The sequence below is a fragment of the Dipodomys merriami genome, unplaced genomic scaffold, assembly GCF_024711535.1.
Source record: "Dipodomys merriami isolate MVZ:Mamm:240054 unplaced genomic scaffold, mDipMer1.0.p SCAF_34, whole genome shotgun sequence".
Classification (NCBI taxonomy): Eukaryota; Metazoa; Chordata; class Mammalia; order Rodentia; family Heteromyidae; genus Dipodomys; species Dipodomys merriami.
Genome location: NW_027204937.1, coordinates 9,327,381 through 9,352,475, shown reverse-complemented (window position 1 = coordinate 9,352,475; position 25,095 = coordinate 9,327,381). Strand labels below are relative to the sequence as shown.

Below are 25,095 nucleotides of genomic sequence, written 5' to 3'. Positions count from 1 at the left end.
GACTATCTAAATGTTCCACATTAGTGAAAACTAAAGGGTTTTCTATCAAAATCACTCATTATAACAGAAATTATGTTATAATGTTTCAGAAATCACATTTTTTCTTGTTTGTTCTATGGAAATCTTTAAAAAGCATTTCAAATTAACAAATGCAAACGTATGCTTCAAATTTTTATCATAAAGCTATTTTCCAAATACAGAAATTTCTTGATTGACTAGGTATTATGACTACTTGAGATTATTATTATAGTTCCTATTAGCTATATAACCTTGGGCAAATTTATTTAACTTTGACTTGATTTTCTAGTCTAAAAGGAATCATACCAATTGGGGCTAGATGACATCTACTGAGCCTTCAGAAGAATCCCAGAAGGTTTCTTTTGCCTTCCAGCTTTTGACTGAGTTGGGTCAGTCAACAGGAGTACAGAGAGGAGTAGTACTGAAGTATTACTGGAATAGTACTCAAGAAAAATGAAGCTATTCACTTGTGCCCTCCCTAACAGGCCACCAAAGTTGGCAATGTCTCTATTAAAAGTAGTCCTTGATTTTATAGCACCTTCTTCTGGGCCTGGAAATAAATATGGATATGAATTCATTTCTTACAAATTGAGCTGCTATTGTCACTTTAAATCTAGAAAAGTGAAAATAGTCCACAAATATAAACAAATTATTGGGTTTTCAGGTTCTGAAAAGAACAGCCCAAAAAGTAAACCCAAAGAAATGAAGGACCTTAATTAATTCAGAATTGCATCTTCATCATTTTCACTTGTCAATCATGACAGTCAGCATCATCATTTGACAAAATCCTATTAAAATCTGCTTAACTTTTCCCCTTACCTCATCCTTTATATCTTCTTGTTGTTGGGCTGAGAAGATCTCCATTGCTGCCATAAGTCTCATCATTAACTCATCCACTGATGTGTTACCTAATAACACATAGATATTGATAAACTTTTATATAAACTTAATAAGTTCAAAATTTAAAGTTATTAAAAATGGAAAGTCATTCTAAAATCAGAAAGGAATAAAAGCAGTCCAAGAAGTTACAGACCACATTGTTATTATCTAAAGTACTTTCATTGAAATGTTCCATATATTTAATAAGAAAGAATAAAGTAGTAATATATATTGGTGGTTAGAAACTGCATTTAAATTTGAAGAGTCAAATATGGGAGAACCTTAATAAGAAGAACTTTTAGTTCTATAAACTAAGGAAGGCCAAAGAGAGCATATAGGCTTTATACTTAAGTCTTTAATTATCCAAGAAAAAGAAAAGGCACTAGTTAAGAGCCTATGGTAGCAATTCTCAAACATTTAATCTCAAGATCCTTTATACTCTTGAACTACTGAGATTCTTGAAAGGATTTTTGTTAATGTCTGCTATGCTTTTTGACATTTATTCCATTAAAAGTTAAAATTGAAATATTATAAATGTAAGTATACTTATCAATATATTTAAAAACAGTAATAAACTCATTACAAGCTAGTATAAATGCTGTATCTTTATGAAAAATAGACTATTCTTTCAAGAAAGGTTAATGTGAAGTCTAGCATAGTTACAACATTTGGCACTGAAATATTTGGCTCAATAGAACTCAACTATATTTTCTATTACATTACATTGGTTAAAATAGGCTGTATTTGTTGAACCTGATGAAAAATATATGGCCTCAAAATGACATGGAGCTCAAAAAGGGAGAAGCATTTTAATAGACAACTGTGAATATTCTTCTTTTATATTAAAGCCAGCCTGACAAATAGAAGTTTCTTCAAGATATCTGCATGTGAAATTTGAGACTATCAATGAACTTGTATTCATTACATTAAAATCCATCCATTGCCCTTTTTTGTTTCTTCAAACAGTCTACTATATTGGTTAGGTTGGCCTTGAACTCATAATACTACCTCAGTATTATAGGTTTATAGATCTGCTATATAGTATTTGGATTCATAAAACTTTAATTTTAATATTTTGGTAGTAGTAGGGACTGAATTCAGGCCTACCCACTTGGCAGGTAACTGCTTTTCTTCTTCAGCCAAAATCCAAATACTCCGTTCCATTTGGATTTTTTGTTTTGTTTTTTACAATTTATGATTATTCTAAATGTTAATACATTTCATTATATGGTACCAAAAAATGTGTCACTACCATGACAAATGCATTCAAACTATAAAACTGTCAAGCTAATTGTGTAGGATATAAATTTCTGACTGAAACAAATTCTCATTAGACACAAATACTATCTGTTCTTTTATTTGAAAATGACAGATTTGCTTGTTCATTTTGCACTAACATTTAATAATGACTATTTTGTGTCATTGGTCTTGGCCTTGACTCATGCTAAGGTCCAAACAATTTCATAAACTCTTGCTTTTGGTTTACTAATATGTATGCCAATGCAGTAAAAAGGCAAAAAAAAAAAAAAAAGGTCAAAAAAGGTCTAAGGACTTACAGACTCCATGGACCACACTTTAAGAACCACTAGCTACTGTAACATTGAACCTTACAAGAGAGGCAAGATTGAAATGTTATCATTATCCATTTACCCTACACAAATCAAGACTGTTTATGAAGCTAAATGCTCTAGGATATAGAGAAAACTTAAAATACCAGAGATTTTGTTTTGCTTAGGATTTATTTTTTATTATCTTTAAGTAACTGTACAAAGGGCATGTAAATTTTAAAGCCACTGAAATTTATAAATCTCTAATCCCCCATCAGCTTTAAATGGAGCAGAAATGCAGAGACCAGATCCAATTGGCTTGGAAGAGTTGGAAAATATCCTGGTAGCATACAGAAACATAATACTGTTTTCACTTAAGTTTTTCTACCAGCAAAATAATACTTTACATATTCCTGGATATATTTAGTTAATAGAAAAAAATATTTATTGTATTTTGGTGAAGAATAAAAACTGTGGTTGAATTTGCAGACATCAGATAACTTCACACCTCATAGTTGCATCCTAGACATAAATCACACAAACAATGAGAAACAATTGCCTCTGTGAGCAATGCAATTTACAACGTTCAGTCAGTGGATTTTCTACATAACTAACACTAACTTTCAATCATCAGAGCAAACCCATCAATATAAATCAGAAATGCCAGATTTGACAACTATTATGATCTAATTGCTACATTAAGGAAGTTAGCAATTCTGAAAATTTACTTTGAATATTCATGTCTTGAGGGTTGTACAGTTTATTAAGATGTTTCCATTGGATTTTTTAAAGATATATATTTCTTATAGATAAAACACTTGAAGAGTTCTTCAGGATGCTTTATATTTTAAAATGCAAAGAAATTCTACAGAAAACAGTAGTTAGGTTTGATTGTAAAAATTAAAGTTATCATATATACAAAAAGATTTTACTTCACTTGTGACATGTCCTTTACCTTGTATCACATTTAACACTTCATTAGATGATCGTTTTCCCATAATTATCAGGAAAAGTGGAAACTGATCTGTTTTCTGAGTCCGAATGGTTTGTGCAACAACACTGCCGAAATGTCTATTGCACATTGTCAGAAACCTAAAATAAGACAAAATCCAAAATAAGTTTCAAGCCAGAAAGTTTACTAGTAGCACAACAATAACCTTAGTATTGTTTATGTAAGAATTTAAGACAACTTGCTTTATATATGTAAAATCTTGCTACACTGAATTTTCATCTAAATCTTAAATGGTTATGACACAGGAAAACATGAATTATACCCTAATGATGTCTGGAACTGACAGTGTAGGGCTCTTAGTATTAAATATTGCAAGCTGTATTGCCTAAATTATGAGGTAGAAAAAAACAAAGAGAGAATTTCTTAACTAGGAGAAAAAAAATATAGCATGGTACAAAGGTAAATTGACTAGCATCATTCTAAGAAACAGAATTCAACAACATTTTCAAAAGTCTTTAGAACCAAGAATTGTACTTTAGATTTGTGTTTTCTCTAATAGTAGTAGTAGGTTTTCTAGTTTTGTACTTTGTATGGGATAAAAATAATAATTCTAAGCTTTTGACCAAAAAAAGCTTAGAGATATTAGCATATTGAAGTCTAGCATTAGTATTCTTAACACGATCTGGAATAAATGAAAAAACTGATAAAGCTTTTCTCTTCTATTAGAGGACTGTTTGAAATTAGCATTTCTTTCAAGAGAAAAGGGTAGCTTATGATATGTTTTCAGATCTGATGGTAAAAAGTAAATGTCATAATAATAATGAATTATGAAAGACCAAATGCAAATATAGAATGCTTTAATAAGATCCAATTTAATAAAGTCTGTAAAAATAATGGACTTTTAATAACACAGGTCACAAAAGGCAAAACAGTGGAAATTCTGGAGACTAGCCATTGGTACTGGCTTATTAATTCTTAATTATGTTCATAAAAGGCAACTTAAATCGTGTGTTTTCTTATGCCTTATGATAATATTTTAGGTAACAACTCCTCTGAAATGTATGTTCTAGCTGATGAGCAAAGTCCTGTCGTCACACGCATTAGAAGGTAAATCTATTTGAAAAGACAAACGGCATTAAAATGTCATATGCTCAGATTCATTTGATAACCAAATCCAAAACAGAATCAAACCTCTTAATTTTTAAAGCCAACATATTTTCTGTCTATAAAAATTTATTTCAGAATTTTAGGCTGCATATTTTGTAAAATATGTGCTGTGACTATAGAAAGTTGATATTGTTAAGAGTGACTAGGACTGTCACCAAGAGTGTCAAGATAAGTTAGCACCATTGCAATAAGTTCATTGGGAGGCAGGTTCATATACACATTTAGAGCAGCAATAAACAGACCTCATGGCAATTTGAAATGACAAGGCCTTAAGAAATCCATTGTCAGCCATGAAATATCAGTGCCCCCATGAAAATTCAAATCTTCACATTCCACGACTATTATGGGATAAAAGGTTCAAGCAGCCTAAGTCTCCATACCAAATTTCACACCCATAGAGCTTTAACTCATCAACAGGGATGTGTAGATCAGGAGACTAGCAAGTTAGGATCTCATTTTTCTTTCTGCTCCGTACTAAAACATTTGAAGTCAGTCTTGACCCTGATCTGATCATTGGCAACCTCTAAAATTAAAGATGTCAAAAAACAGTTGGAATGCTATTTCCTACAAAAGGGAGAAAATAAGTCCTTGTTGCTTTCACACCAATGGATTAAATGGATATCACACAGTAGATGCCCGTCGCAGCACTAGCCTCACAAGAGATATTAGATACTAGCTAAACAGGATACTCCCCCCACCAAAAAAAAAGAAAGGGGAAAAAAATGAGTGAGCAAGCATGCCAGAGAGTAGAAAAGAGGAGATAGAAAAAAGGGAGAAGGAAAAATGGCGAGAGGAAGACAGAAAGGAGAGGAGAATCAGGAAATATTTCAGTTCAAAACAAGAAAACAGACATTGAGAAAAACCATTTTAAGCGAAAATGTGCTTCTCATAATTAAAATTACTTTCTTCTCTTTGAACAGGCAGATGACCTAGTAGTAGGACCAAAACTCAACCCCACATTCATCAATCAGCTGTCATGAAGGAAGTTCCTTCAATCATTAAATACCTGCAGTTTCCAACCTACATAGTAAATGAAGCAAGGGGAAATGGTTCTGTGTGATTAAAAAAAATTTTTTTTTACTACTTGAGTAAATCAAACAAGAATAAGAGTTGCCAAATAAATCCCTTGAAACCAAAAGTTGAAAATGACAAATTTGAACAAAACAAAATGAAAAAACCCAGGATGCTTTAACTAAGGGTATATATAAGATGAGGGAAGAAGAATTGATTAAATGGAGGGGAAAATTTATCACAAAGCTGGTACATTTGTAAACTTCAAGTTCTACTACAATTATTGAAAACTAAGTCTGGGAAGATACAGTGGTTCAAATCTAAAGTTTAAGGAGGAAACAAATGGAAGAACTGATGGTTAGGATATATTAATCATCAGTACAAATAAAAATTTCAGTCTCTGAAGCATATATCTATTTTGCTAAGAGAAACCAGCATTACTAATAAATTAGATACAAGGGAAAAATAATGTTTTAACTCAAAACAAGATATAGTTCAGTCTCTCGATCAAAGTAAAAATTATGTGGCTCACTAACTTTTACAAAGCTGTACTCCAACATTAAGTATATATTAATGGAACCTAGCAATTTAGTGGGAAGGAGATGAATTCCAGTTTTTGCCTAATAAATATACCAAGTACCATTAAAAAAAAGAAACATTTTATTTAAAAATAAAAGCTACAAAAATGGATGAATGGATAGAGAAAAATGTAGTATACCAGGGAATATTATTTAGCCATAAAGAAAAATAAAATAATTTCACTTTCAGGAAAATGAATAAAACCAGAAATCATTATATTGAGTAAGATAAGCCAGGCTCAATAAGCCAAGTAGCATGTTTTCACTCATTTGTGGAATTTAGTCCTAAAAGATATACATATACATATATACATACTTAAATACATATATATAGAGAGACAGACACAGACACACACATATGCACACATATGTAACAGGATTTTAACTGTTTGAGGGAAAAAGGAGAAGGGGAAAGATGTAAAAAGAATGATGGAGACGGGTAGTATTGAAATACATTTTGTCTATGTATGAAAAAAATAGAGACAAAAAAAACTGCCAGTAAGAGTTATTATTTCAATGTGACTTCCATAAGTTTAAAGATTACTTAGGTGAAAAGTGGAAATAACACTATTTTTAAAGCCCTAAACATTGGTAACAATGGTTAAATTTATAATAGTATTTAATATTTTTATCATCATTATTATCATGATAGAGCTAGGTCAACACTTAGAGAGCTTTTGCGCAGTAAGATACAGTATCAATGAACTGCTGACTGAATGAAAATAGTTACTGGTTTTATTTTCATTCAGAAAATGAATAAATACATTTGAAAAGTAAGAAAATACAATTATAGATGCTGTAACTATTAATTGCTACAAAACTTTAACATTTAAAAGAGGATGCATTCCATTTTCTTTTTAATACATTCTTTTTAATAAAGGTAATTAATAGAAAACCAAGAATACCAAAATTTCTGACTGCTTATCTTTTAAAAGGTAGGAACTATTTCTCCAAAATGAAATGTTTAATAATGCTGATAGTTTTCTCCAAAATTATCAAATAGTTTGAGACAAATCTTCTGTATGCACTTTCTTAGCTACAGCTGCTTGCCTTTTTTAATGCTATTAAGCCTATTAAGATGGTTTATTTTGCCAGTAATAAGCCTCATTTTATATACATATTCATTCATATGTTCAAGATATATTCTGATTCACAGAAAACCAAAACATAAGATAACGAAACTTAGAGGTTGTTTACCTAGCTAGCTAACACAGAATTCTTCTTTCTTTTCATTCTCCTGTTACTAGGAAAATAAAGCCAAAGTCCTCTAAATTGTGAAAGGAGAATAGTCAAGAATGTCTAAAGCAGGCCAGCCAGTGTTATTCCCTGCTACATCATTCTCTTAAGTTAGCATGCACATTCTACTGTTTAATTAATTTCTGGAGTTACCATAGGAAATAGTGTGTAGCATGGGTTGGCATAGAACTCATTTTCATTTGAAGGTAGCTCCGTATTTTGGAAGTATTCCTCAGCCTTTGTTTCAAATTAAGTAAGGTAAATAGGGTACGTGACTAAAGTGGAGAAGGTAATTATAAATGTAATAATCCTCAACTTTTACTGGCTTCAAAATCAAACTATGGAGTTTATTTAAATGAAGTCAACTTTCTTATTTCCATCCTTAGAGATTCTAATTCAAGACGTGAGTTAAAACCCAGAAAACTTCCTAATAGACTCCCTACTAGATGATTTTTATCCTTAAAAAACACTTCTGAAGGCATAAGACTACTATTCTCATATATTTTATTGCTGAAAGTAGTTCTTATTGAGATCATCCTCAAAACATTGTAGGCAACGGGACTCTACTGGACTGAGTAGACACAGAGGTGACTACTTTGAAAGTATTAACTCCCAGTTGTTTCCTTAGTATGAGTTCTAATCTGATGTGAGACAAACAGGCAAATGCTTCAAAATTTTGAAGTTCAAGGTTACAGAGCAAAAACAAAGTAGAAAGGGAGATTATAAAATTATAATGAGCCGGGCGCTGGTGGCTCACGCCTGTAATCCTAGCTACTCAGGAGGCTGAGATCTGAGGATCGCGGTTCAAAGCCAGCCCGGGCAGGAGAGACCGTGAGACTCCTATCTCCAATAAACCACCAGAAAACCGGAAGTGGCGCTGTAGCTCAAGTGGTAGAGCGCTCGCCTTGAGCTGAAGAGCTGAGGGACAGTGCCCAGGCCCAGAGTTCAAGCCCCACGACCGACAAAAAAAAAAAAAAAAATAAAATAAAATAAAATTATAATGACTAGGAAAAATCTCACTGAAAAACGAGATGTCAGTTACACTGTCTATTGTAAGTCTTCTCTTCAAATATATCTTACCCTTCTTAAAATCTTTAGCTGGATCAAATTTTTAGGCTGAGACTGGATCTATAAGAAGATAAGAAGCCAGCATGTGACATGGCTGAATAATATTTCACTGAGTATATTCTGCCATGTTTATAACAATTCATTTATGATATATATATATACATCTACATACACACACACGTTTTTGTTTTTTGTCCCCCCTCACCCTCCCTCCTTTGGAGCTGTGCCTGAGGCTCCTTTTGCTCACTGCTGGCATTCTACCACTTGAGCCACAATGCCACTTCCTGGCTTTTTCTGTGATTAGTTGGAGATGTGTCTTGCAGACTTTCTGGTCTGGGTTGGCTCCAAACCACAACCCTCAGATCTGGGCCTCCTGAGTAGCTGGGATTATAGGCAGGAACCACTGAAAACCAGGCTATTTCTAGTTTTGAATCACTATAACGAATACTAGAATAAATACACTAATTTTTTTCCTTAAAGTCTGTGGATGAGAATTACTAGGTAAAAAGGTAAAACTATTAAATGGCTACTGATACATATTATGAAACTGTTCTCAAAAAGAATGGTACAATGCCTTTATATGTAGACTGTATGTATGTTAGACAACCAAACCAAATTATAAGCAATTTCATAAAAAATAATGGACAAGATTTGGGAAAAAGCAATGCTCACCTGTTTAAAGTTTACAAACAGTAAACAGTAAATAGTAACAGTAAACTGTTAAGTGGGTCAATATATTGGCAGTCAAGAGTTTTAATAAACTAATTTTGTTTTGGTTGTGTTAGGGATCAAACACAGGGCCTCACTCATGTGAGGAAAGCATGAGTGGCTACTTCTTATGGCTATTCTCCCTTAAAACTATATAACTTCCTAATCAATCCTCTTGTCAGCATTAATCACTCATTGTTAGAAAGGATTTTAGACAGTGACAGTTTAATGACAGGGGTGTACCTAATCTGTAAAGGACTATTTTAAAATTTTTGGAGAAGAGACAATAATCCTGAGTAGATAACTGGCTTATTCTTATCACTACTGGTTGAGTATCCTTAATCCAAAAAGCCCTAAATTCATCATGTGGTATCCCCTCAAATTTCTGATTTTGATTGGTAGAACTTTGAAATGACACACTTCTGATCTCAGGCATTTCAAATTACAGCAAGAACATAAACACTGAGGACATGCAAAATAACAGTAAGCTTAATTTTTCTAGAATCTTAGTTGGGGCAAATAATAGAAAACAACTAATTCAATTTCCTATTAATTTCAGAAATTCTTTCCTTAGCAATATAAAAAGGAGATTAATTTTCCAGGTACTGTTTAGGAAAGTGAATATATAAAAGCTATACAACATTTCTTCTGTGTTTTTCCTTTTGCCAATCAATAAATATTAAAGGCCTATTAAATATATGACAAAATCAGATGTGGTTTTTGTCCTTAGGACACTAAGAATATTTTGACTTTGACAAATCTAGACCTTCAAATAATAATCTGGTATATGACTAAGCCTTAGATTTAGTGGTTTAGATTAAATGCTAGAAGAACATACAAAAAGGCAGTAAGGGCCTAAGTCAAGGGAACTTTACATTGGAAGGTAGTACTTCTGGACAGAAAGGGAGCCACCTGCTTCCTAATACCTGATACCTAACATATATATTTTACATAACATATTTTACATATATATTACAATGTGTAACATATAACATAATAATAACAGACAAGGTAGGAATTATTCCAAGTAGCATAGTGTTTTGGGAAGAGCAAAGATTTTGGAAGCAAACAAACCTGATACTGTCACTTACTAGTTGTTTCTTTGGACAACCTAATCTGTCTGAGCCTCGGCTTTTTCATTTATAAAATGGAGATAATTGTTCTGTGGATTAATTGATACTGTTTCGTTTTCCTCTCTTTTATATGTTTCAAAGATGGCTTTCCCTTCTCATAAATTACTAATATAATGAAATGTTTTCTAAGTTTATTACTACTTAACTTTTAGAGTCTGTATCATCACCATCATAAGAAAAAGGTTCTATTGAAGAGATTTGAAATACAGACACATGCACATACATACACAGACATATTTCTTGATCTAGTCATATACTGAGTTGTTTCACCTGCCAAATTTAGACTTTGTGATTTTATCATATGAAACATTTCCACAGCTGGGCTCTGTTAGCCCACACATATAATCCTAGCTACTCAGGAGGCTGAAATCTAAGGATTGTGGTTTGAAGCCTGCCCAGTCAGGAAAGTTTGTGAGACTTTTATTTTTTTTTAAGTTCTTTAATTTTTTTTTATTGTCAAGGTGATGTACTGAGGGGTAACAGTTATATAACTAAGCTAATAAGTACATTTTTTGTTAAACTCTGTGAGACTCTTATCTCCAATTAACTGCCAAAAATAAGCCAGAAGTGGAGTTGTGTCTCAAGTGGTAGAGTGTGAGTCTTGAGCAAAAAAGCTCAGTGACCGTAGCTGGGTGCCGGTGGCTCATGCCTGTAATCCTAGCTACTCAGGAGGCTGAGATCTGAGGATCTCGGTTCAAAGCCAGCCCAGGCAGGAAAGTCCATGAGACTCTTATCTCCAATAAACCACTAGAAAACTGGAAGTGGCACTGTGGCTCAAGCGGTAGAGCACTCACCTTGAGCTGAAGACCGCAAGGACAGCACCCAAGCCCAGAGTTCAAGCCCCATGACCAACCAAAAAAAAAAAAAAAGCTCAGTGACCATGCCCTGAGTTCAAGCCCCAGACTAGCTCCAAAAATAACAAAGCATTTCTATCATCATTTATCATATTTTATATTACATATGTATATATAATGTACAAGACATTTTTTACATAAAATCCTTTTATATTTGAAAAGGATGATTATTCCACTGATAAAATTAGAAATAAATTTACTATATATATAATTTAATAAATACATTTCTCATTTAACAAATTGATTTCTAATATACTAAATTAGATATAAATAATATGTAAATAAGTTTACCTAATGAATAGTTATATATTATCTTGGGTAACAGATTAATAGATGAATTTTCTCTAATGGATAAAATGAGTAGGAAAGCCTTAGTAGAAACTTGGAAGGCCTTTAAAACATAAAAGTCCTACAGCACAAAATATTAGCAGGTCAGTCACTCCTTAAGGGTTCTAAGCAACAATTAACTACAACTTAGCACTTGACAAAGTCTCCTTTGGAATAGTTGATGTTTGACAGAACTGAATGTATATAGACTGTCTAGGGTTTTCTTCTAGGCTCTATACCTATACTGAGATCATCCAAAAGGAACATTTAAGGACCATATCACACCTCCCTAAAGAATTATCATTACTGAAAAAAGATTTAACTCAAAGCTCTCTGCTTTTATAGAAGATTAATGAAGACCTATTTAAAATAATGTTTTGAAAAACACAGAAGACAATTGTTTATTACTTCTTTTTTTTTTTTTTTTTTTTTTTTGCAGTTCTGGGGCTTGAACTCAGGACTTGAACAATATCTCCGAGCTTCTTTGACTCAAGATTAGCACTCTACAGTATGGAGGTTCCTCAAAAGACTTCACATAGAACTCCCCTATGACCCAGCAATCCCACTTTTGGGCATTTACCCAAATGTTTACAAACAAGACCACACTAAAGCTACCAGCACAACTATGTTTATTGCAGCATTATTTACCATAGCTAAGATATGGAACCAACCCAGATGCCCCTCAGTAGATGAATGGATCAAGAAAATGTGGTATATATACACAATGGAATTCTATGCCTCCATCAGAAAGAATGACATTGCCCCATTTGTTAGGAAATGGAAAAACTTGGAAAAAATTATATTAAGTGAAGTAAGCCAGGCCCAAAGAAACATAGGTCCCATGGTTTCCCTTATTTGTAATATCTAGTATATGTATGAGTCAAGCGGAAAAGGTCAGATAATGTGATGTCAGGAAAATGAACCCTTAGATGTGTATTTTAATGTTTTTTCCTTTCATGCATGTGTTTCTAACGCATTTATAAGATTATCTCTTTGTTGCTTTGTATGTCCCTCCCTCACAGTATAACCCCTGCTTTCACTATATTTGATGTCAGTATAACTTGTGGAGGAGATGGGGAAAAACCAGTTGTTTAAGGATACAGGTGGACCTGTTGCAACAATGAGAAGTACAAGTTGTCATGTCCAAAACGAGCTTTACAATGTCGGTTGGGGGGGGGGTGGGGGGGGGAGGGGGAGGAATAGGATTGGGATGGGGGGAGGGGGGAGGCTGGGAAGGGATGTGAAGGGTAAACAAAGGAGGAGGCTGCAATGCTTGGTAAGAAATGTATGCATTATCCTGCCCATGTAATTGTAACTCCTCTGTACAGTATGTTCACAAATAAAATAAAATTAAATTAAAAAAAAAAAAAGATTAGCACTCTACTACTAGAGCCACATCTCCACTTCCAGCTTCTTGTGCTTATGTGGTACTGAGAAATCGAACCCAAGGCTTCATGCATGCTAGGCAAGTGTTCTACCCAGCCCCTGTTTATTACTTCTCTTAAAACTCCCAAGTAGAAAATCATTCAGCAAAATTTACCCTTGAATTTAATGTCAGAAAATCTTAAGATGAATATATAAAGCTTTCATATACCAGACAGTAAGAACTGTAAATGGTAAACCATTAAACTCTAGGGCACATTATCTGGTACATAAAAAAATAAAAAAACTAAGAAAAGTAAACTGAATGGATAGACAAATGAATGAAAATATATCCTCATTTAACTGCTAGAATTAGGGCTGGATTTGGTGTAAATACTAACAACTAGAATGAATGATGATGGAATTACTTTAATCTGAGGATACATTAATATCTTGATTTTTAAGCTACCAGTAAACTTATGCTGAGTCCCCTATAAAATACAGAGAAGTTGCTTAGAGAATGGTGAATATTTATGAATATTTAGAATATAGAAGTAATGACCAGAGGCAGTATATCCATCTGGATCAGGACATGTGTAAGAATGAAGCAAATTATCAAGAATAATGTCACAAGCCAGGTGTTAGGGCCTCATATATGGAATCCTAGATACTCAGGAGGCTGAGATTTCAAAGATCATGGCTAAAGGTAAGGCAGAGAGAAAAACCCTCAAGATTTATTTATTAATTTATTTTCCAAAATAACCAGAAAAAAGCTGGGCTGAACTCATGGCTCAAGTGGTAGAACACTAGTCAAGCAAGGAAGCAGAGAAAGCACAAGGTCCTGAGCTCAAATCCTGGTATAGGCCAAAATACAAATAAACTAACAACAAACAAGCAAACAAACAATGGTGTGTAAGTAGAGATAATAAGGGGTTAGAGTCTCATGAATGAGTGAGTGATAAAATTCAGAAAAGTTAATAGAATCAGAGTCTTCAAAGCCTAATTGCATTAATAGAGAATGGCAAAAATCAGGATTAATATCAGCTCAAGCTGGAAAACAAGTGCGTGCTGGTGGAGGTGATTTCAGGTGACTCCCTGAGTTCCACAGAAACCAGTAATCAAATTCCAGAATGGATTGTCCACAGCACCAGAAAAACTTTTTTTTCCTGGAGCATGATACTCAATCCTCCTACTTTTAGAAAAGGATGAGTCTAGATACACTAAAATGAAGAACAATGGAAGAAACTAATTATGCTTGGTAGTAAAGGCAGGATAAACAGGGTAAATGAGAGCTGATAAAGGAGTAAGAGAAAGGCATATTTCAAGTAACTGCATTAGAACCAAAAGGAATTATAGAAAGTCTCTACAGATGCACTATAAAAAACTTCTTAGAGCAGCTTAAAAACTATGCTTTTCAAGCTTTCAGTTTTCTTTCCGGGTAGTATATAGGCAGAGATTGGAGCAAAATCACTTAAGCATATTATAGGAAGAAGGCCCTTACGGCTGCAAATTGCATCGTTCAACAAGTACAATTCATTAATCACCCAGCGTAATATTTGGTGAACCTCATGTTAATTTGTTCCCCAAGCAAAAATATTAATGTCTCATACTCTTATATTCCCCATAAGGCTTTGTACACATTAATTATTCAGTACATGTTTGTTGTTGAATCATCCTACATGGCAAAGTCTTGGGACAAGAAGCATTATGTAGCAGAATGGATACGTATAGTTGGTATTTCAATCTTGGAAAGTCATTTGGATGACCGTTATTAAGTTATAGAACTTCTCTAGGCACAAAATAGTTTCTCATGTGAAATGAGACCATTGCCACTTACCTTGTCAAACTATGGTAAAGATTACATAAGGTAATATACATGAAGAAAGTCATACAGTAGTGTCTTGATACTTTAAGTAGGTGGCTTAATAGTTGTAGTTGTTATTAGCTGTTCTTTTTTTTTTTAAGCAGTAGGGATAATCTTGCTTTTAGCTATTAATATTCTTTCAGTAGATACCCCTTACAAGTAGCATGAGCTTGGAAGTCAGTTTTTAGTGACAAGAAGCTGCCTTGAAATGTAAAAGAGAAAGAAACCAGAATTCATTAAAGATTCTCTATTAAAATAACTGAGGAAATCATCACAAGATAGTTAGGACAGCATGTTCTACCTGTTTATATAAAATTTACTAACGCTTATTTAAAAAATGGAATCTTGCTGGGTGTAGTGGTTCATACCAGCAATCTTAGCACCTGGGAGGCAGAGGTAGAAGGACTGTGAGTGTGTAGCAGTCATATAATAAACTATTGTAGAGATAATAAACTATTGTAGAGTAATTTAGTTGGGAACTTTTCAGATACTCCTTTCCTATTGTAACTGAACAACATAATTTCTCAGACTGAGGTACAACAACCAACAATTCTTTATTTTACAAATACCCACATGATATTCCTGTGATGTATGGAATTGTAAATTAAAGAGGACTTTTTTGGTGCAGCTATCGTGAGGAAAATAAATGTATATGAAAGTAACCTCTTTGGGATTCTTTAAATTGTTGCTCTGACTACAGACTGAGTGAATTAACAGTAGGTAAAATGTCAGATGGCCATTTCTTTCTTAAGAAAGAAATCCCTTTAGTCAGTCTTGTATATGAGAATAATACAAATCTATCACTCTTCTCTGTCACTTTTAGTACAATAAGTTCCAAAATATAAGCATATGTTTGAGGAATGGAAACCAAATCTCATCCCTAATGAGTTTTTTTTTTTTCACATAAGAAATAACATTCTACTTTAGTCTCCACTTCAAAGTATTAGAGACTTTTCCTTCTGGGTAGGTAATAGCCAGCAGATTAGGTCACTAAGATGGGTGGGCACACAAAGTGTTTTGGTTGCCTATCCAGAGTGACTGGCAATGGGCAAAGTATTATGGGAGCTAGATTCAACATGTAATTTTATATAACTGAACCAACATGTTATATACTATTTCTGATTTAGTACCAGATTTTATTAAAGAGCAGAAGAGAAATATGCCACTAATGGAAAGCATAGGTGATATGTCTTCAGAAACATGAACGTAAGTTATTAATGGCAGAACAGTTATGAAAAAAAAATCTTTTGAGACCTTTTCAATTTCAGATAAGAAGAAAAGAAAAAGACTTGGTGGTAAGTTCATTTAAGACTTGGTAAATTCATTTAATGTCAGTCTTAGAATGTGTTTCATGAGATGGGTCATCATTTGTAATCTATATAAATAAGGAGTCAGGTACCTCTGGCATTAAAGTTTTTTGAGGCTGTATATCTAAAACACAAGGTGCTCAGCTAACTGCTGGTGTGCGTGAGTGTGTGTGCGTGTGTGTGTGTATGTGTGTGTGTGTGTGTATTTATATAACATGTAAAGTACACTACAAGGTGTCACAGGAAAAGAAAGGCTTTAGCAACAAATTACAAGGAGCCAGGACTTGGTATTACACTCAGACATCATGTATCTTGAGTAGGTGATAATTTTTTACATTCTGTGACTCTTAAAATCAAGACCCCTGGAATATCCAACACACAGTCTAGGAGAAAAAACATGGGCAGTTTGACAAAGTAACAACAACAAAAACAAAAACAAGATTTGTATGAGCAAATTAGGATCCAACAAAATTTATAAAGTAGTTCTTTTGGACTAATTGTCAATTGTATTATTACCTTTGTATGGTTCTTTTCTAATAATAGTTTTTCATATGGACTGTCCACTGATAACTAAGTTAAATGCATTTTCTGAATAGCCTTAATTACATTAATATGGAAGAAAAACATGCTTCCTCCTCCCACAAATGCTTGCAGTAGACATATACCATGCATATACCATCAGACAATTATAATTGCGGGGCTAGATACTAGTGTGGGAAGTATCCAAATCAGAGTAGAAAAGCTATGTTAACTGGTAATTTTAAATGATCTCAAAGGACATTTTTTAAAGTACAGGCTGTTTGAAAAAGAGCAAAGTGTGTATTATAGACCACTTATAGTCATCAACTATATCACAGAGATTGGTTTGTTCTTAATAGTAAGAGGCCATCACCTTTTCTCCATTCACTTTCTACCTTCCTTTCAATACTATCAGGAAACTATTCACAAGTGCACTCCTGGACAAATGCTGAGCAGTAATTATGACTTGCTGACAAAGAGATATGAACAATTACTGAGCCCATTTTGAAACCCTACACTAATAAAGTCATTAGATGCTGCCCTTGCCATGATCCTTCTAAAAGCTTCTGAAGTTACAAGAACACACGGCATTGTTTGCAGGGACAATTGCTGCTGGCAGAACGCAAACCTTGAGTTAAACCATGCTGCAAATTGATCTTGACATTCTGTTAAGACCGCCACTAAAAATCAAAAGCAGAGGAGAAAAGGAGAAAATGAGTGGGTAGGATGTAATCATGGAACAGGAGGGGTTCCTCCTCACCTTCTCTCCTCCCTCTTCACAAAACAAACCAGGGAGAAAATGACAAACTCTCCTGGTGTTTTGGAACCTTTATTTTAAAGCATTAATTAAGCCCTTGACCTGGGATGTTTAGGATGGCAATACACTTCCTTTAAAAGCATTGGAAGGAAAATGTTACACAAAGGGAAAAATGAAGCTTGGAAAAAATAATATGGAAATCTGGCATGAAGACTCACTGGAAGTCTTAGACCCTGACCACACGTTCATCTGCTTTATCAGTTACTCCTACAGAATCCATATTTACTCCTAGGGTACCAGCTGGAAATTAACACTTCTTGTGTCTTCCATGCAGACCCTGCACCTGGGCCATATTTGCCAGATCAAATCAAAGTGTAGGGTTAAAGTAATATGGTCACTGAGCTTCAGATAGGCATGAACTACTAAGTAGTTGGAATTAAGGCTAAACCACTGTGACTATGGCTAATTACTGAGATGGAAAGTACTATGAAAACAACCTACATAAGTGCTTTAAGTCAATTAGCTCTTGCCAAGGAATATTGAATACTAAGACTAACAAGTACCTGTCAATATAGCAGCTGAAGTTTTCAGTGACCTGAAATAGGGAACTCATGAGCATTAAGTTTAAAAGCTAATATCCAGAGGCAATCTAATTGTGTGAACAATGGTACTGCATATATAAAATTTAACAGTACTATAGGATGTTACATGAAACTTAGACACAATTAGAAACTCCTAGAAAACTATTTGAAATTAGTCTAATACTATAGAAATAATATACAATGAATGTCAGACTTTACACTTTGTAGCATGCATATTGATGTGCAAAACAATTTTCCTCCAGGAATTTACAAATAAACAATGAATCCTTCCATAGTCATAAGCAGGGGATTACTGAGCATTACCATAAGTATATTCAATTTTGATTTACAAGTTTTTTAGAATTGGTCTATGCCAGCACCTATTTTTGCTACACTTGTGGACCCTCATGATCATAAGAGACAACCACAAACTACTTATTCCTGATTAACATTATAATTTACTGTGTACACAAGTGATGTGGCCTTCCTGGATGAAGCAACTTTCGCCACAGGAGATACTTGTGCCACTCTTCCACGAACCTAAGGTGTCCAAACAGCTTTAATAGAAGGAAGCAAATTAATAGTTATTTGTTATTAATTACTGCTAAAAGGGAATGTGCCTTACTGCTGGGCACAACTCACCATGTAGCCAATCTAGCATTCTGGTTCTATAGAATTTAATCAATTCTACCATCATTACAGAAGGTTCAGTGTCACCCCAGAAAGGCATAATTTGAGTGGTCAATTGTTTCTGGGATATCACAGAAACATGATGAAATCTGCAGAAGAAGAAAAAAACCCTTTGGAATTACTAAATTAACTTACTTAGACTGGAGTTCAAGCCATTTCCAGATGGCCCCAGACCATGGTATTATGCAGCCAGCAGAAGACAAGGTACAGAGTATGGACATTTTTCGTTCATTTTGTAAGGAAAATGGAAGCCTTAGGGTTTTTTTTGTTTGTTTGTTTTTACGGTTAGTGGCTATAGGAGAAACAGAGAGACATGTAGTAGTGTTTCCAATGTCTTTGCTGTTACTGAAAGTAGTTCTCTCTTATCTACAATCTTTCAATAAGACTATTATTTGTTTACTGCCAACACAGTTTTTTTTAAAAAGGCATGGTGAAAAGCAATAAAATTATAGACATAGCACCTTAAGGAGTTGAGAACCTATGAGGGTGATAACCATGTAAGTGCTATAAACACAAGCCTGTATACCAATATATAAAACATTATAGGAACATATAGAAAGTACATTTTAACCTAGACGCAGGCAAGAGAAGGAAGGATAGAGTGTGGTAGGTTTCTTAAATGTGACATCTGTCCTGAATTTTAAGAAATTGTTCTTTCACAGCAAAGCATAATTCACTAATAATACATTGTACTCTATTTTTATTGTGCTAGTTGAACCCATAATGATTTCTACATGACACATATGTAAAGAGGCAGATCTCTGTTTAACTGGTTATCTATGTGCACATGCCGGTACTGGGATGAATCATTAAAGAACTTTTTTGGACTCATCCATCCCAGTTGGTTGACTGTAGTCCTCATTCTGGCTTAGAGAATACAAGATTAAGTGGCAGCTCCCACTCTTCTTTATCTCCTCTATAGTGAGCTCAATTATTCACCCTTCATTCTAAACACTTAATTCTTTTGTAAAAATAACAAAATCTGCAATCTTATAGTCTACAATATAAAAAACTTCAGAAAACTTCAGTAAAATTCTGATTTCATCTTTCTGTGTATCCTCTCTTTCTTATGGAAACCTGAACATACCTCATACATATTAACTCTTTATCTTGCTCGCTAAACTATGTGTTTTGAGATTAGGATTGTGTCTTCTTTTCACCCTCAGCTTCTTAGTACCATTCCTAGTTCACATTAAACATTCAGTCAGTATTTACTCAATGCATAAAAACAAAATAAGGTATAATATTGCCTCTTAAGGTATGTTTTAGACATGTCCAGAAGTGACTTTGCAGAATTTTGTTTATATCACGTGTTTTTATTTCATTTACATCTGATTATTTCTGTCATGATCACTGATCAAATGAACAAAAAAGAAATTATACCCTCTAGCACATCTAAAGATTATTACCCTAAAGCCCAACTAGACATGATAGACAATGAGACTACAGGATTTCCCAAGACAGAAAAATATTCTGAAATATTCTAAGCTTAATTGTAAATAAGCAAATCTGAAATTACAGCAATATTCTCAGATGAAATTGGATGCATAATTTATTTCCTAAATATTTATTTTCTTTCTCCTAGAATTTTGAAATGAGACAAATAAAATGAATGGCCCTTTCTATAGGAGATCTCAATTTGGTAAAGGAGATGACAGACACTAATCATTATTGCTAGTTCATGCTTTCAATGTTCCCAATGCATTTTATACAGACATGGATTGGTCTAAGTATTCAGTGGAAAAAGAAAACTTTTTAAGTAATTTTAGAAGTTGAAAATCACACCCATCAGCATCACAGAGGTCATGATATTTTATAGAAATATGTTTTTTAGCTGAGTGTGGTAGTCCACATTTCTAATCTTACCACTTCAAAGATTAAGGCGGAGTTGGATCAAGGGTTTGAGGAGGCTAGCGTGGAAACTGTCTCAAAACTAAAACTACAAAAACAAACAATAATAATCTTCTAAACAAAAGGCAACAACAATCTGTTAAATCTTAATTAAAAACAAATTTTGTCAGAGAAATAGTGACATTCTTATTTGTAACAAAATCAAAGCATTCATTTAGTTCAAAATCCTTCACTTCTGCAAACATCAGATATTTACAGAAAACTGTGATTGAAGGACTAATGTTCCTATAAGCTCAGAGTATGCATATTCCTTAACCAAAAATGTATTTGCTCAGCAAGTTCCTTACCATACTAGACAACAATGTCCAGAGCTAAAACATCAGGTAGAATCCTAGAAAACCACTAAGAAATCATCAAGGCCTAGGATACTTGAAATTCATACAGTTTGTCTAACTAGCATAACCAGATATGAGAACAGAAAAACTATCCAACAGGAATTTATTTTCAAACTGCATCTAAAATAAAGAAATAAACTCCAGAGTAACAATCTTATTTCATATACCTACAAATTGATTCATCATCTCCATATATTAATATGTACTATTTCAACTTGAGCAATATACAAATGATGGCTTAAATGTTGATATGGAGCCTAATGGTTAATAAATGCTAGGTACAGGTATTTTTTCTGAATGAAGAATGTAAATTTGAAGTTTTTGTTATTCAAATAAATGATGCCATTAATTTGCATGTGGTATAGAAATCCAAGAAAGATCATGAAGCAGGAAACCTAATTGACAGTTTTATTTATATGAGACTACAGCAGTAAGAAAATGATAGCTCAGCTAACTCCCCTTTTAGCCAATAAATCAGTCACTCTTTTACAGTTTCATGTATCACAGGAAACTCACTCTTAATGTCTTTGGTGATATACCATTCTATGAATTTTTAGCCTTTATTTGTAAAATATGTATTTCTCATTTGCCTTAACAGTAATAATGAAACCATGTAATTAATTATATATGTTAGTTTAATATAAAGAAATGGACTGTCTTCAAAGTTTTTGATTTGTAAAGTGAAGAGAATTAGAACTTGAATAGGTACACCAATTATCTTAAATTCTTTAGAAACCATCTCATTCTTTCAGTGTGTTACTCTGTCATTGCTATCAATGTTTATTAAACTGAATTCCTCAATATTTCTATTTGCAATCCTTAGTATCATTTTTTATTCTCATGACAGTTAATAATGAGAGAGTAGATTTTAAAAACTGTAGACTGAAATATCCTATCATTCTTCCTAGTTGGTCCTGCAATTCATTGAGAAATAGCTCTAAAGCCTTAAACAAGGCCTTTATTTAGTGTTTTTAAAAAAGTGTCATAAGGAGTTAATAGGACACAGCTGTACTGGTTCTTTCTAATAAGCAGCTTCTGTCGCTTTGGTCACCACAGGTGTCTCTGTAACCTGCAAACTCTTATTACTAGTGTATCAAAGTTGTGCTACTTAACAGACTTCTTTAGTAAAATATAACAAAGCAATTACATGGCTGTTGATTGCCAGTCATAAAAAAAATCCTCAAACACTGTTTTTCAAAAGAAACTACACTGCAATTTTTTGTCATTGTAAAATAAAAGGAACTAAGGAATTAAATGGAGGATAGAACAAAATAACAGCAGGTAGCCCACTGAACTTAGCCACTACAGATGGTTTAGAAATAGTGTTTCCTTCTCCATCAAGTTGTAGATAAAAGAAAAGGAGGAGATTCCTTACTGCCAGTGAATGGCAAAAGATTTAGCCAAGTCTACAGTCTTATGTATTTTGCCTCATGAAAGACCTTCGATGCTGCATTTTTATCTGTTTTTGGCACTGCTTTTCATCACCTTTAACTGAGTGTGAATAATAACCTGATTTAATTTAAACAAATACAGGTGCTAAAGGTTCTTTATTTATGTATAACACGGAACATTTCCAAGGCAGAACGAAGTCATTCTAGGAAATTTCCTAACCATTTGCTTAAAGAAATGAAGTATTAGATGAAGAAATTGCTTCAACATTCTTTTGCCTCACATTTAAGGGAAGAATCATCTTTCTTTTCAGATTCAGAGTACATTAAATGAAGTCTGAATGTTGACCAAAACTTCAGTGAGCCATAAAATAATATAAAGACAAATCAGATGATTTCTAATTGTTCTATAATCGCTTAAATTAGGTAACTATAATAGGCTTGCCTTGAAATGAATTAATTTAATCTCCCTGTTTAAAAGCCAGAAGCCTGTGATTATGGCTGTGTTAACACACCCAAAATAGCATCATGGGATGTTATGGGCACATGTGTAATTAAACATGATGAATACAAATTTCAGATGGGAACCCTAAGAAGCAAAATAATGAAGAATTATCACTTACAGATACTATGATTAACAAACTGAGTAAACTTATACTGACAACTAGGAAAGGGATTTTTTCCCCCTATTGAGAATATGGATGCATTGCTGGCTGTGTGCAAAAGAATGTGTGCAATAAAGCGATCACATCAATTAGCATATGCTAGAGTTAAGCTATTACCAACTTCACTGGACTAGTCCAGAATGTTCTGCCTTCACTAAAGTTATTAAAAAATAAACAGTACTAGGATTATATATTAGACATGCTACTATTAGCTTTTTATGAATATAATGGAACACTGATTTTCTTGAAATAATCAACTTATTAGAAATGTACTTTAATCTGGGTTAGTAAAAAGACAAAAAAGCACATTTTGGTTTTCAAGTTATACTTGAGTTTGAAGAAGAGTCTTTTTAAAGATATATATAAGGTAAGGTATGTTTTTCACAAGTTGTAATAACTGTAGGTATTAGCTATAATAAATAACTTTTATCTAATAATGGCAGATAACTTAATGCTGAATATAAAAAATGTTTATGATGACAAGCCAAACACAATGACTTTATTGTATAAAAACAAATGCGCAACTTATAACTTGTGAACAACAGTATTACCTTGCTCTGTTGGCGTCCTTTGTCAGATCCCAAGCCCAGGTTATAAAATTTTGACTCAGATAAGAAACAATGGATTCAGCACAAAGCATTTGTGAGCAGAACACGTTGGTTAGTACACTTTCATCGTGGTGGAGGTAGATAGCAAGAAGCTTTCTCTGAAAAGAGGAAAAAAGACCAATTAAAATATCTCATAAAGTAAGGTGTCCTGAATTTTGGAGAGGAACATAAATGTATTATGAACAGCAGAGAAAAAATTAAAAGCTATTTCCTAACAAATCTACTAGCATGAATAAATTTTGCTCCCTTACACTTTAAAAGAGGATAATTATATCTAGTGTTAGAGTGCTATATCAGAGTTCTGCTAACATGTTCAAATCCATCTCAAGCAGAAACTGACACAGAAGTTCATTTTCTTTAAATAAATCAGATTATTCTTTACCTTTAATGCATATTTTATAAAGGAAAATACTAACTCTGAACTACTCAACTACATATAACAGTCTCTTCCACTTGAAAAGATCTGAAATTAAAGTTTTGCTTTAGTTCTACAAGCAATTTCAAAGCTCTTATTTATGGGTATGTAAAACTGCCATTTGAAAAGATGATAGAAAAACATTCAATCTGCATGAATTCTTTCTAGTTTATATTTCAGAAAATGACCAATGTGATTTCTTATATGGATAACTGTTCCTGCTCCTTTTTATAATAAAGTGTACCTTCACAAAATGGTTTACTAACTTCTTGGTGCTACCTATGGAAGAGAGGAGTTTAAGAATACACACAGTGCTAGAAAAGATAAAATTTTATGGTTCACAATATACAAACTAATTTGTATAAATCTGCCAAAGGAACATTTCAAATTAGCTTTTTTTTTACCTTCATAGTAAATAAGGATGTGATAATAAGTAAATAAAATTTGCTGTGAAATTCTAAACAAAAGAAAGAATCTATGGAAAAATATAAAGCTCATGGTGATAAAAGGCTAATGAAGTCTGATTCTTGGAACAAACCTACTGTAGAATCCAAATTATAATCAAACAGAAAAGTAATAATGAAATGTTTAAATATTTTCTTTAAAGGAAAATTTTGCACTAGATGAGAGGTAGACAGAATAAAATTCCAAAAGCATCTACTATCATTAGAACAGAGTTAGTTGCTTTTGCAACTACTTTCTACCATAATCTCCAGAATAAATTTGTAAAGTAGGCACTTGTAACTACACTAATATACAAAAAAACTAATGATTTGAAAGATGACTTGTCTGAAAGTCCACAGCTAGGTAGGATGAAATACAGCTCGGAATATAAACTATTTTCTCTGAATCCAAGTCTAGAGTTCTTTCTCTGCTAGTACAATGGTACCAGGGAAATCAACCGTACCATGGCTAAGACATGTGGGAGGAATTATCTAATATGAAGATGCCAGACAGCTTATAACATCAGAGCTCTGAGCCTCAGAGACAGCATGTAACTGGAATAAGGATAGGACTGAGCATAAATAGCTCAGCAGATTCTACCCTGATTGTATGTGTTAATTCCTTTATTCATTCATTCAACAAACACTTATTGAAATTCTCATTGTGTCATGCCTAGCAGGAAGCACAGACATAACAAGACAGATTCAGGGTTTCTTGTGAATGTTGACATCTACAAATAACAATTGCTTGGGCTTCAAGGAAGTTTGTAAT

General features: G+C 33.4%; 1 protein-coding gene across 1 annotated transcript in view; it reads right to left on the bottom strand.

Annotated features, from left to right (window-relative positions):
- Faf1 (Fas associated factor 1) overlaps positions 1-25,095 on the bottom strand; it is a 299,200-nt gene that overhangs the window by 70,789 nt on the left and 203,316 nt on the right. Inside the window, exons 13-15 of the mRNA XM_069987264.1 lie at positions 23,409-23,563; positions 3,400-3,536; positions 838-926 (exon numbers count right to left, since the gene is read on the bottom strand). Coding sequence (XP_069843365.1) covers positions 838-926; positions 3,400-3,536; positions 23,409-23,563 — 381 coding nt within the window. The remainder of the gene's footprint in view (positions 1-837; positions 927-3,399; positions 3,537-23,408; positions 23,564-25,095) is intronic.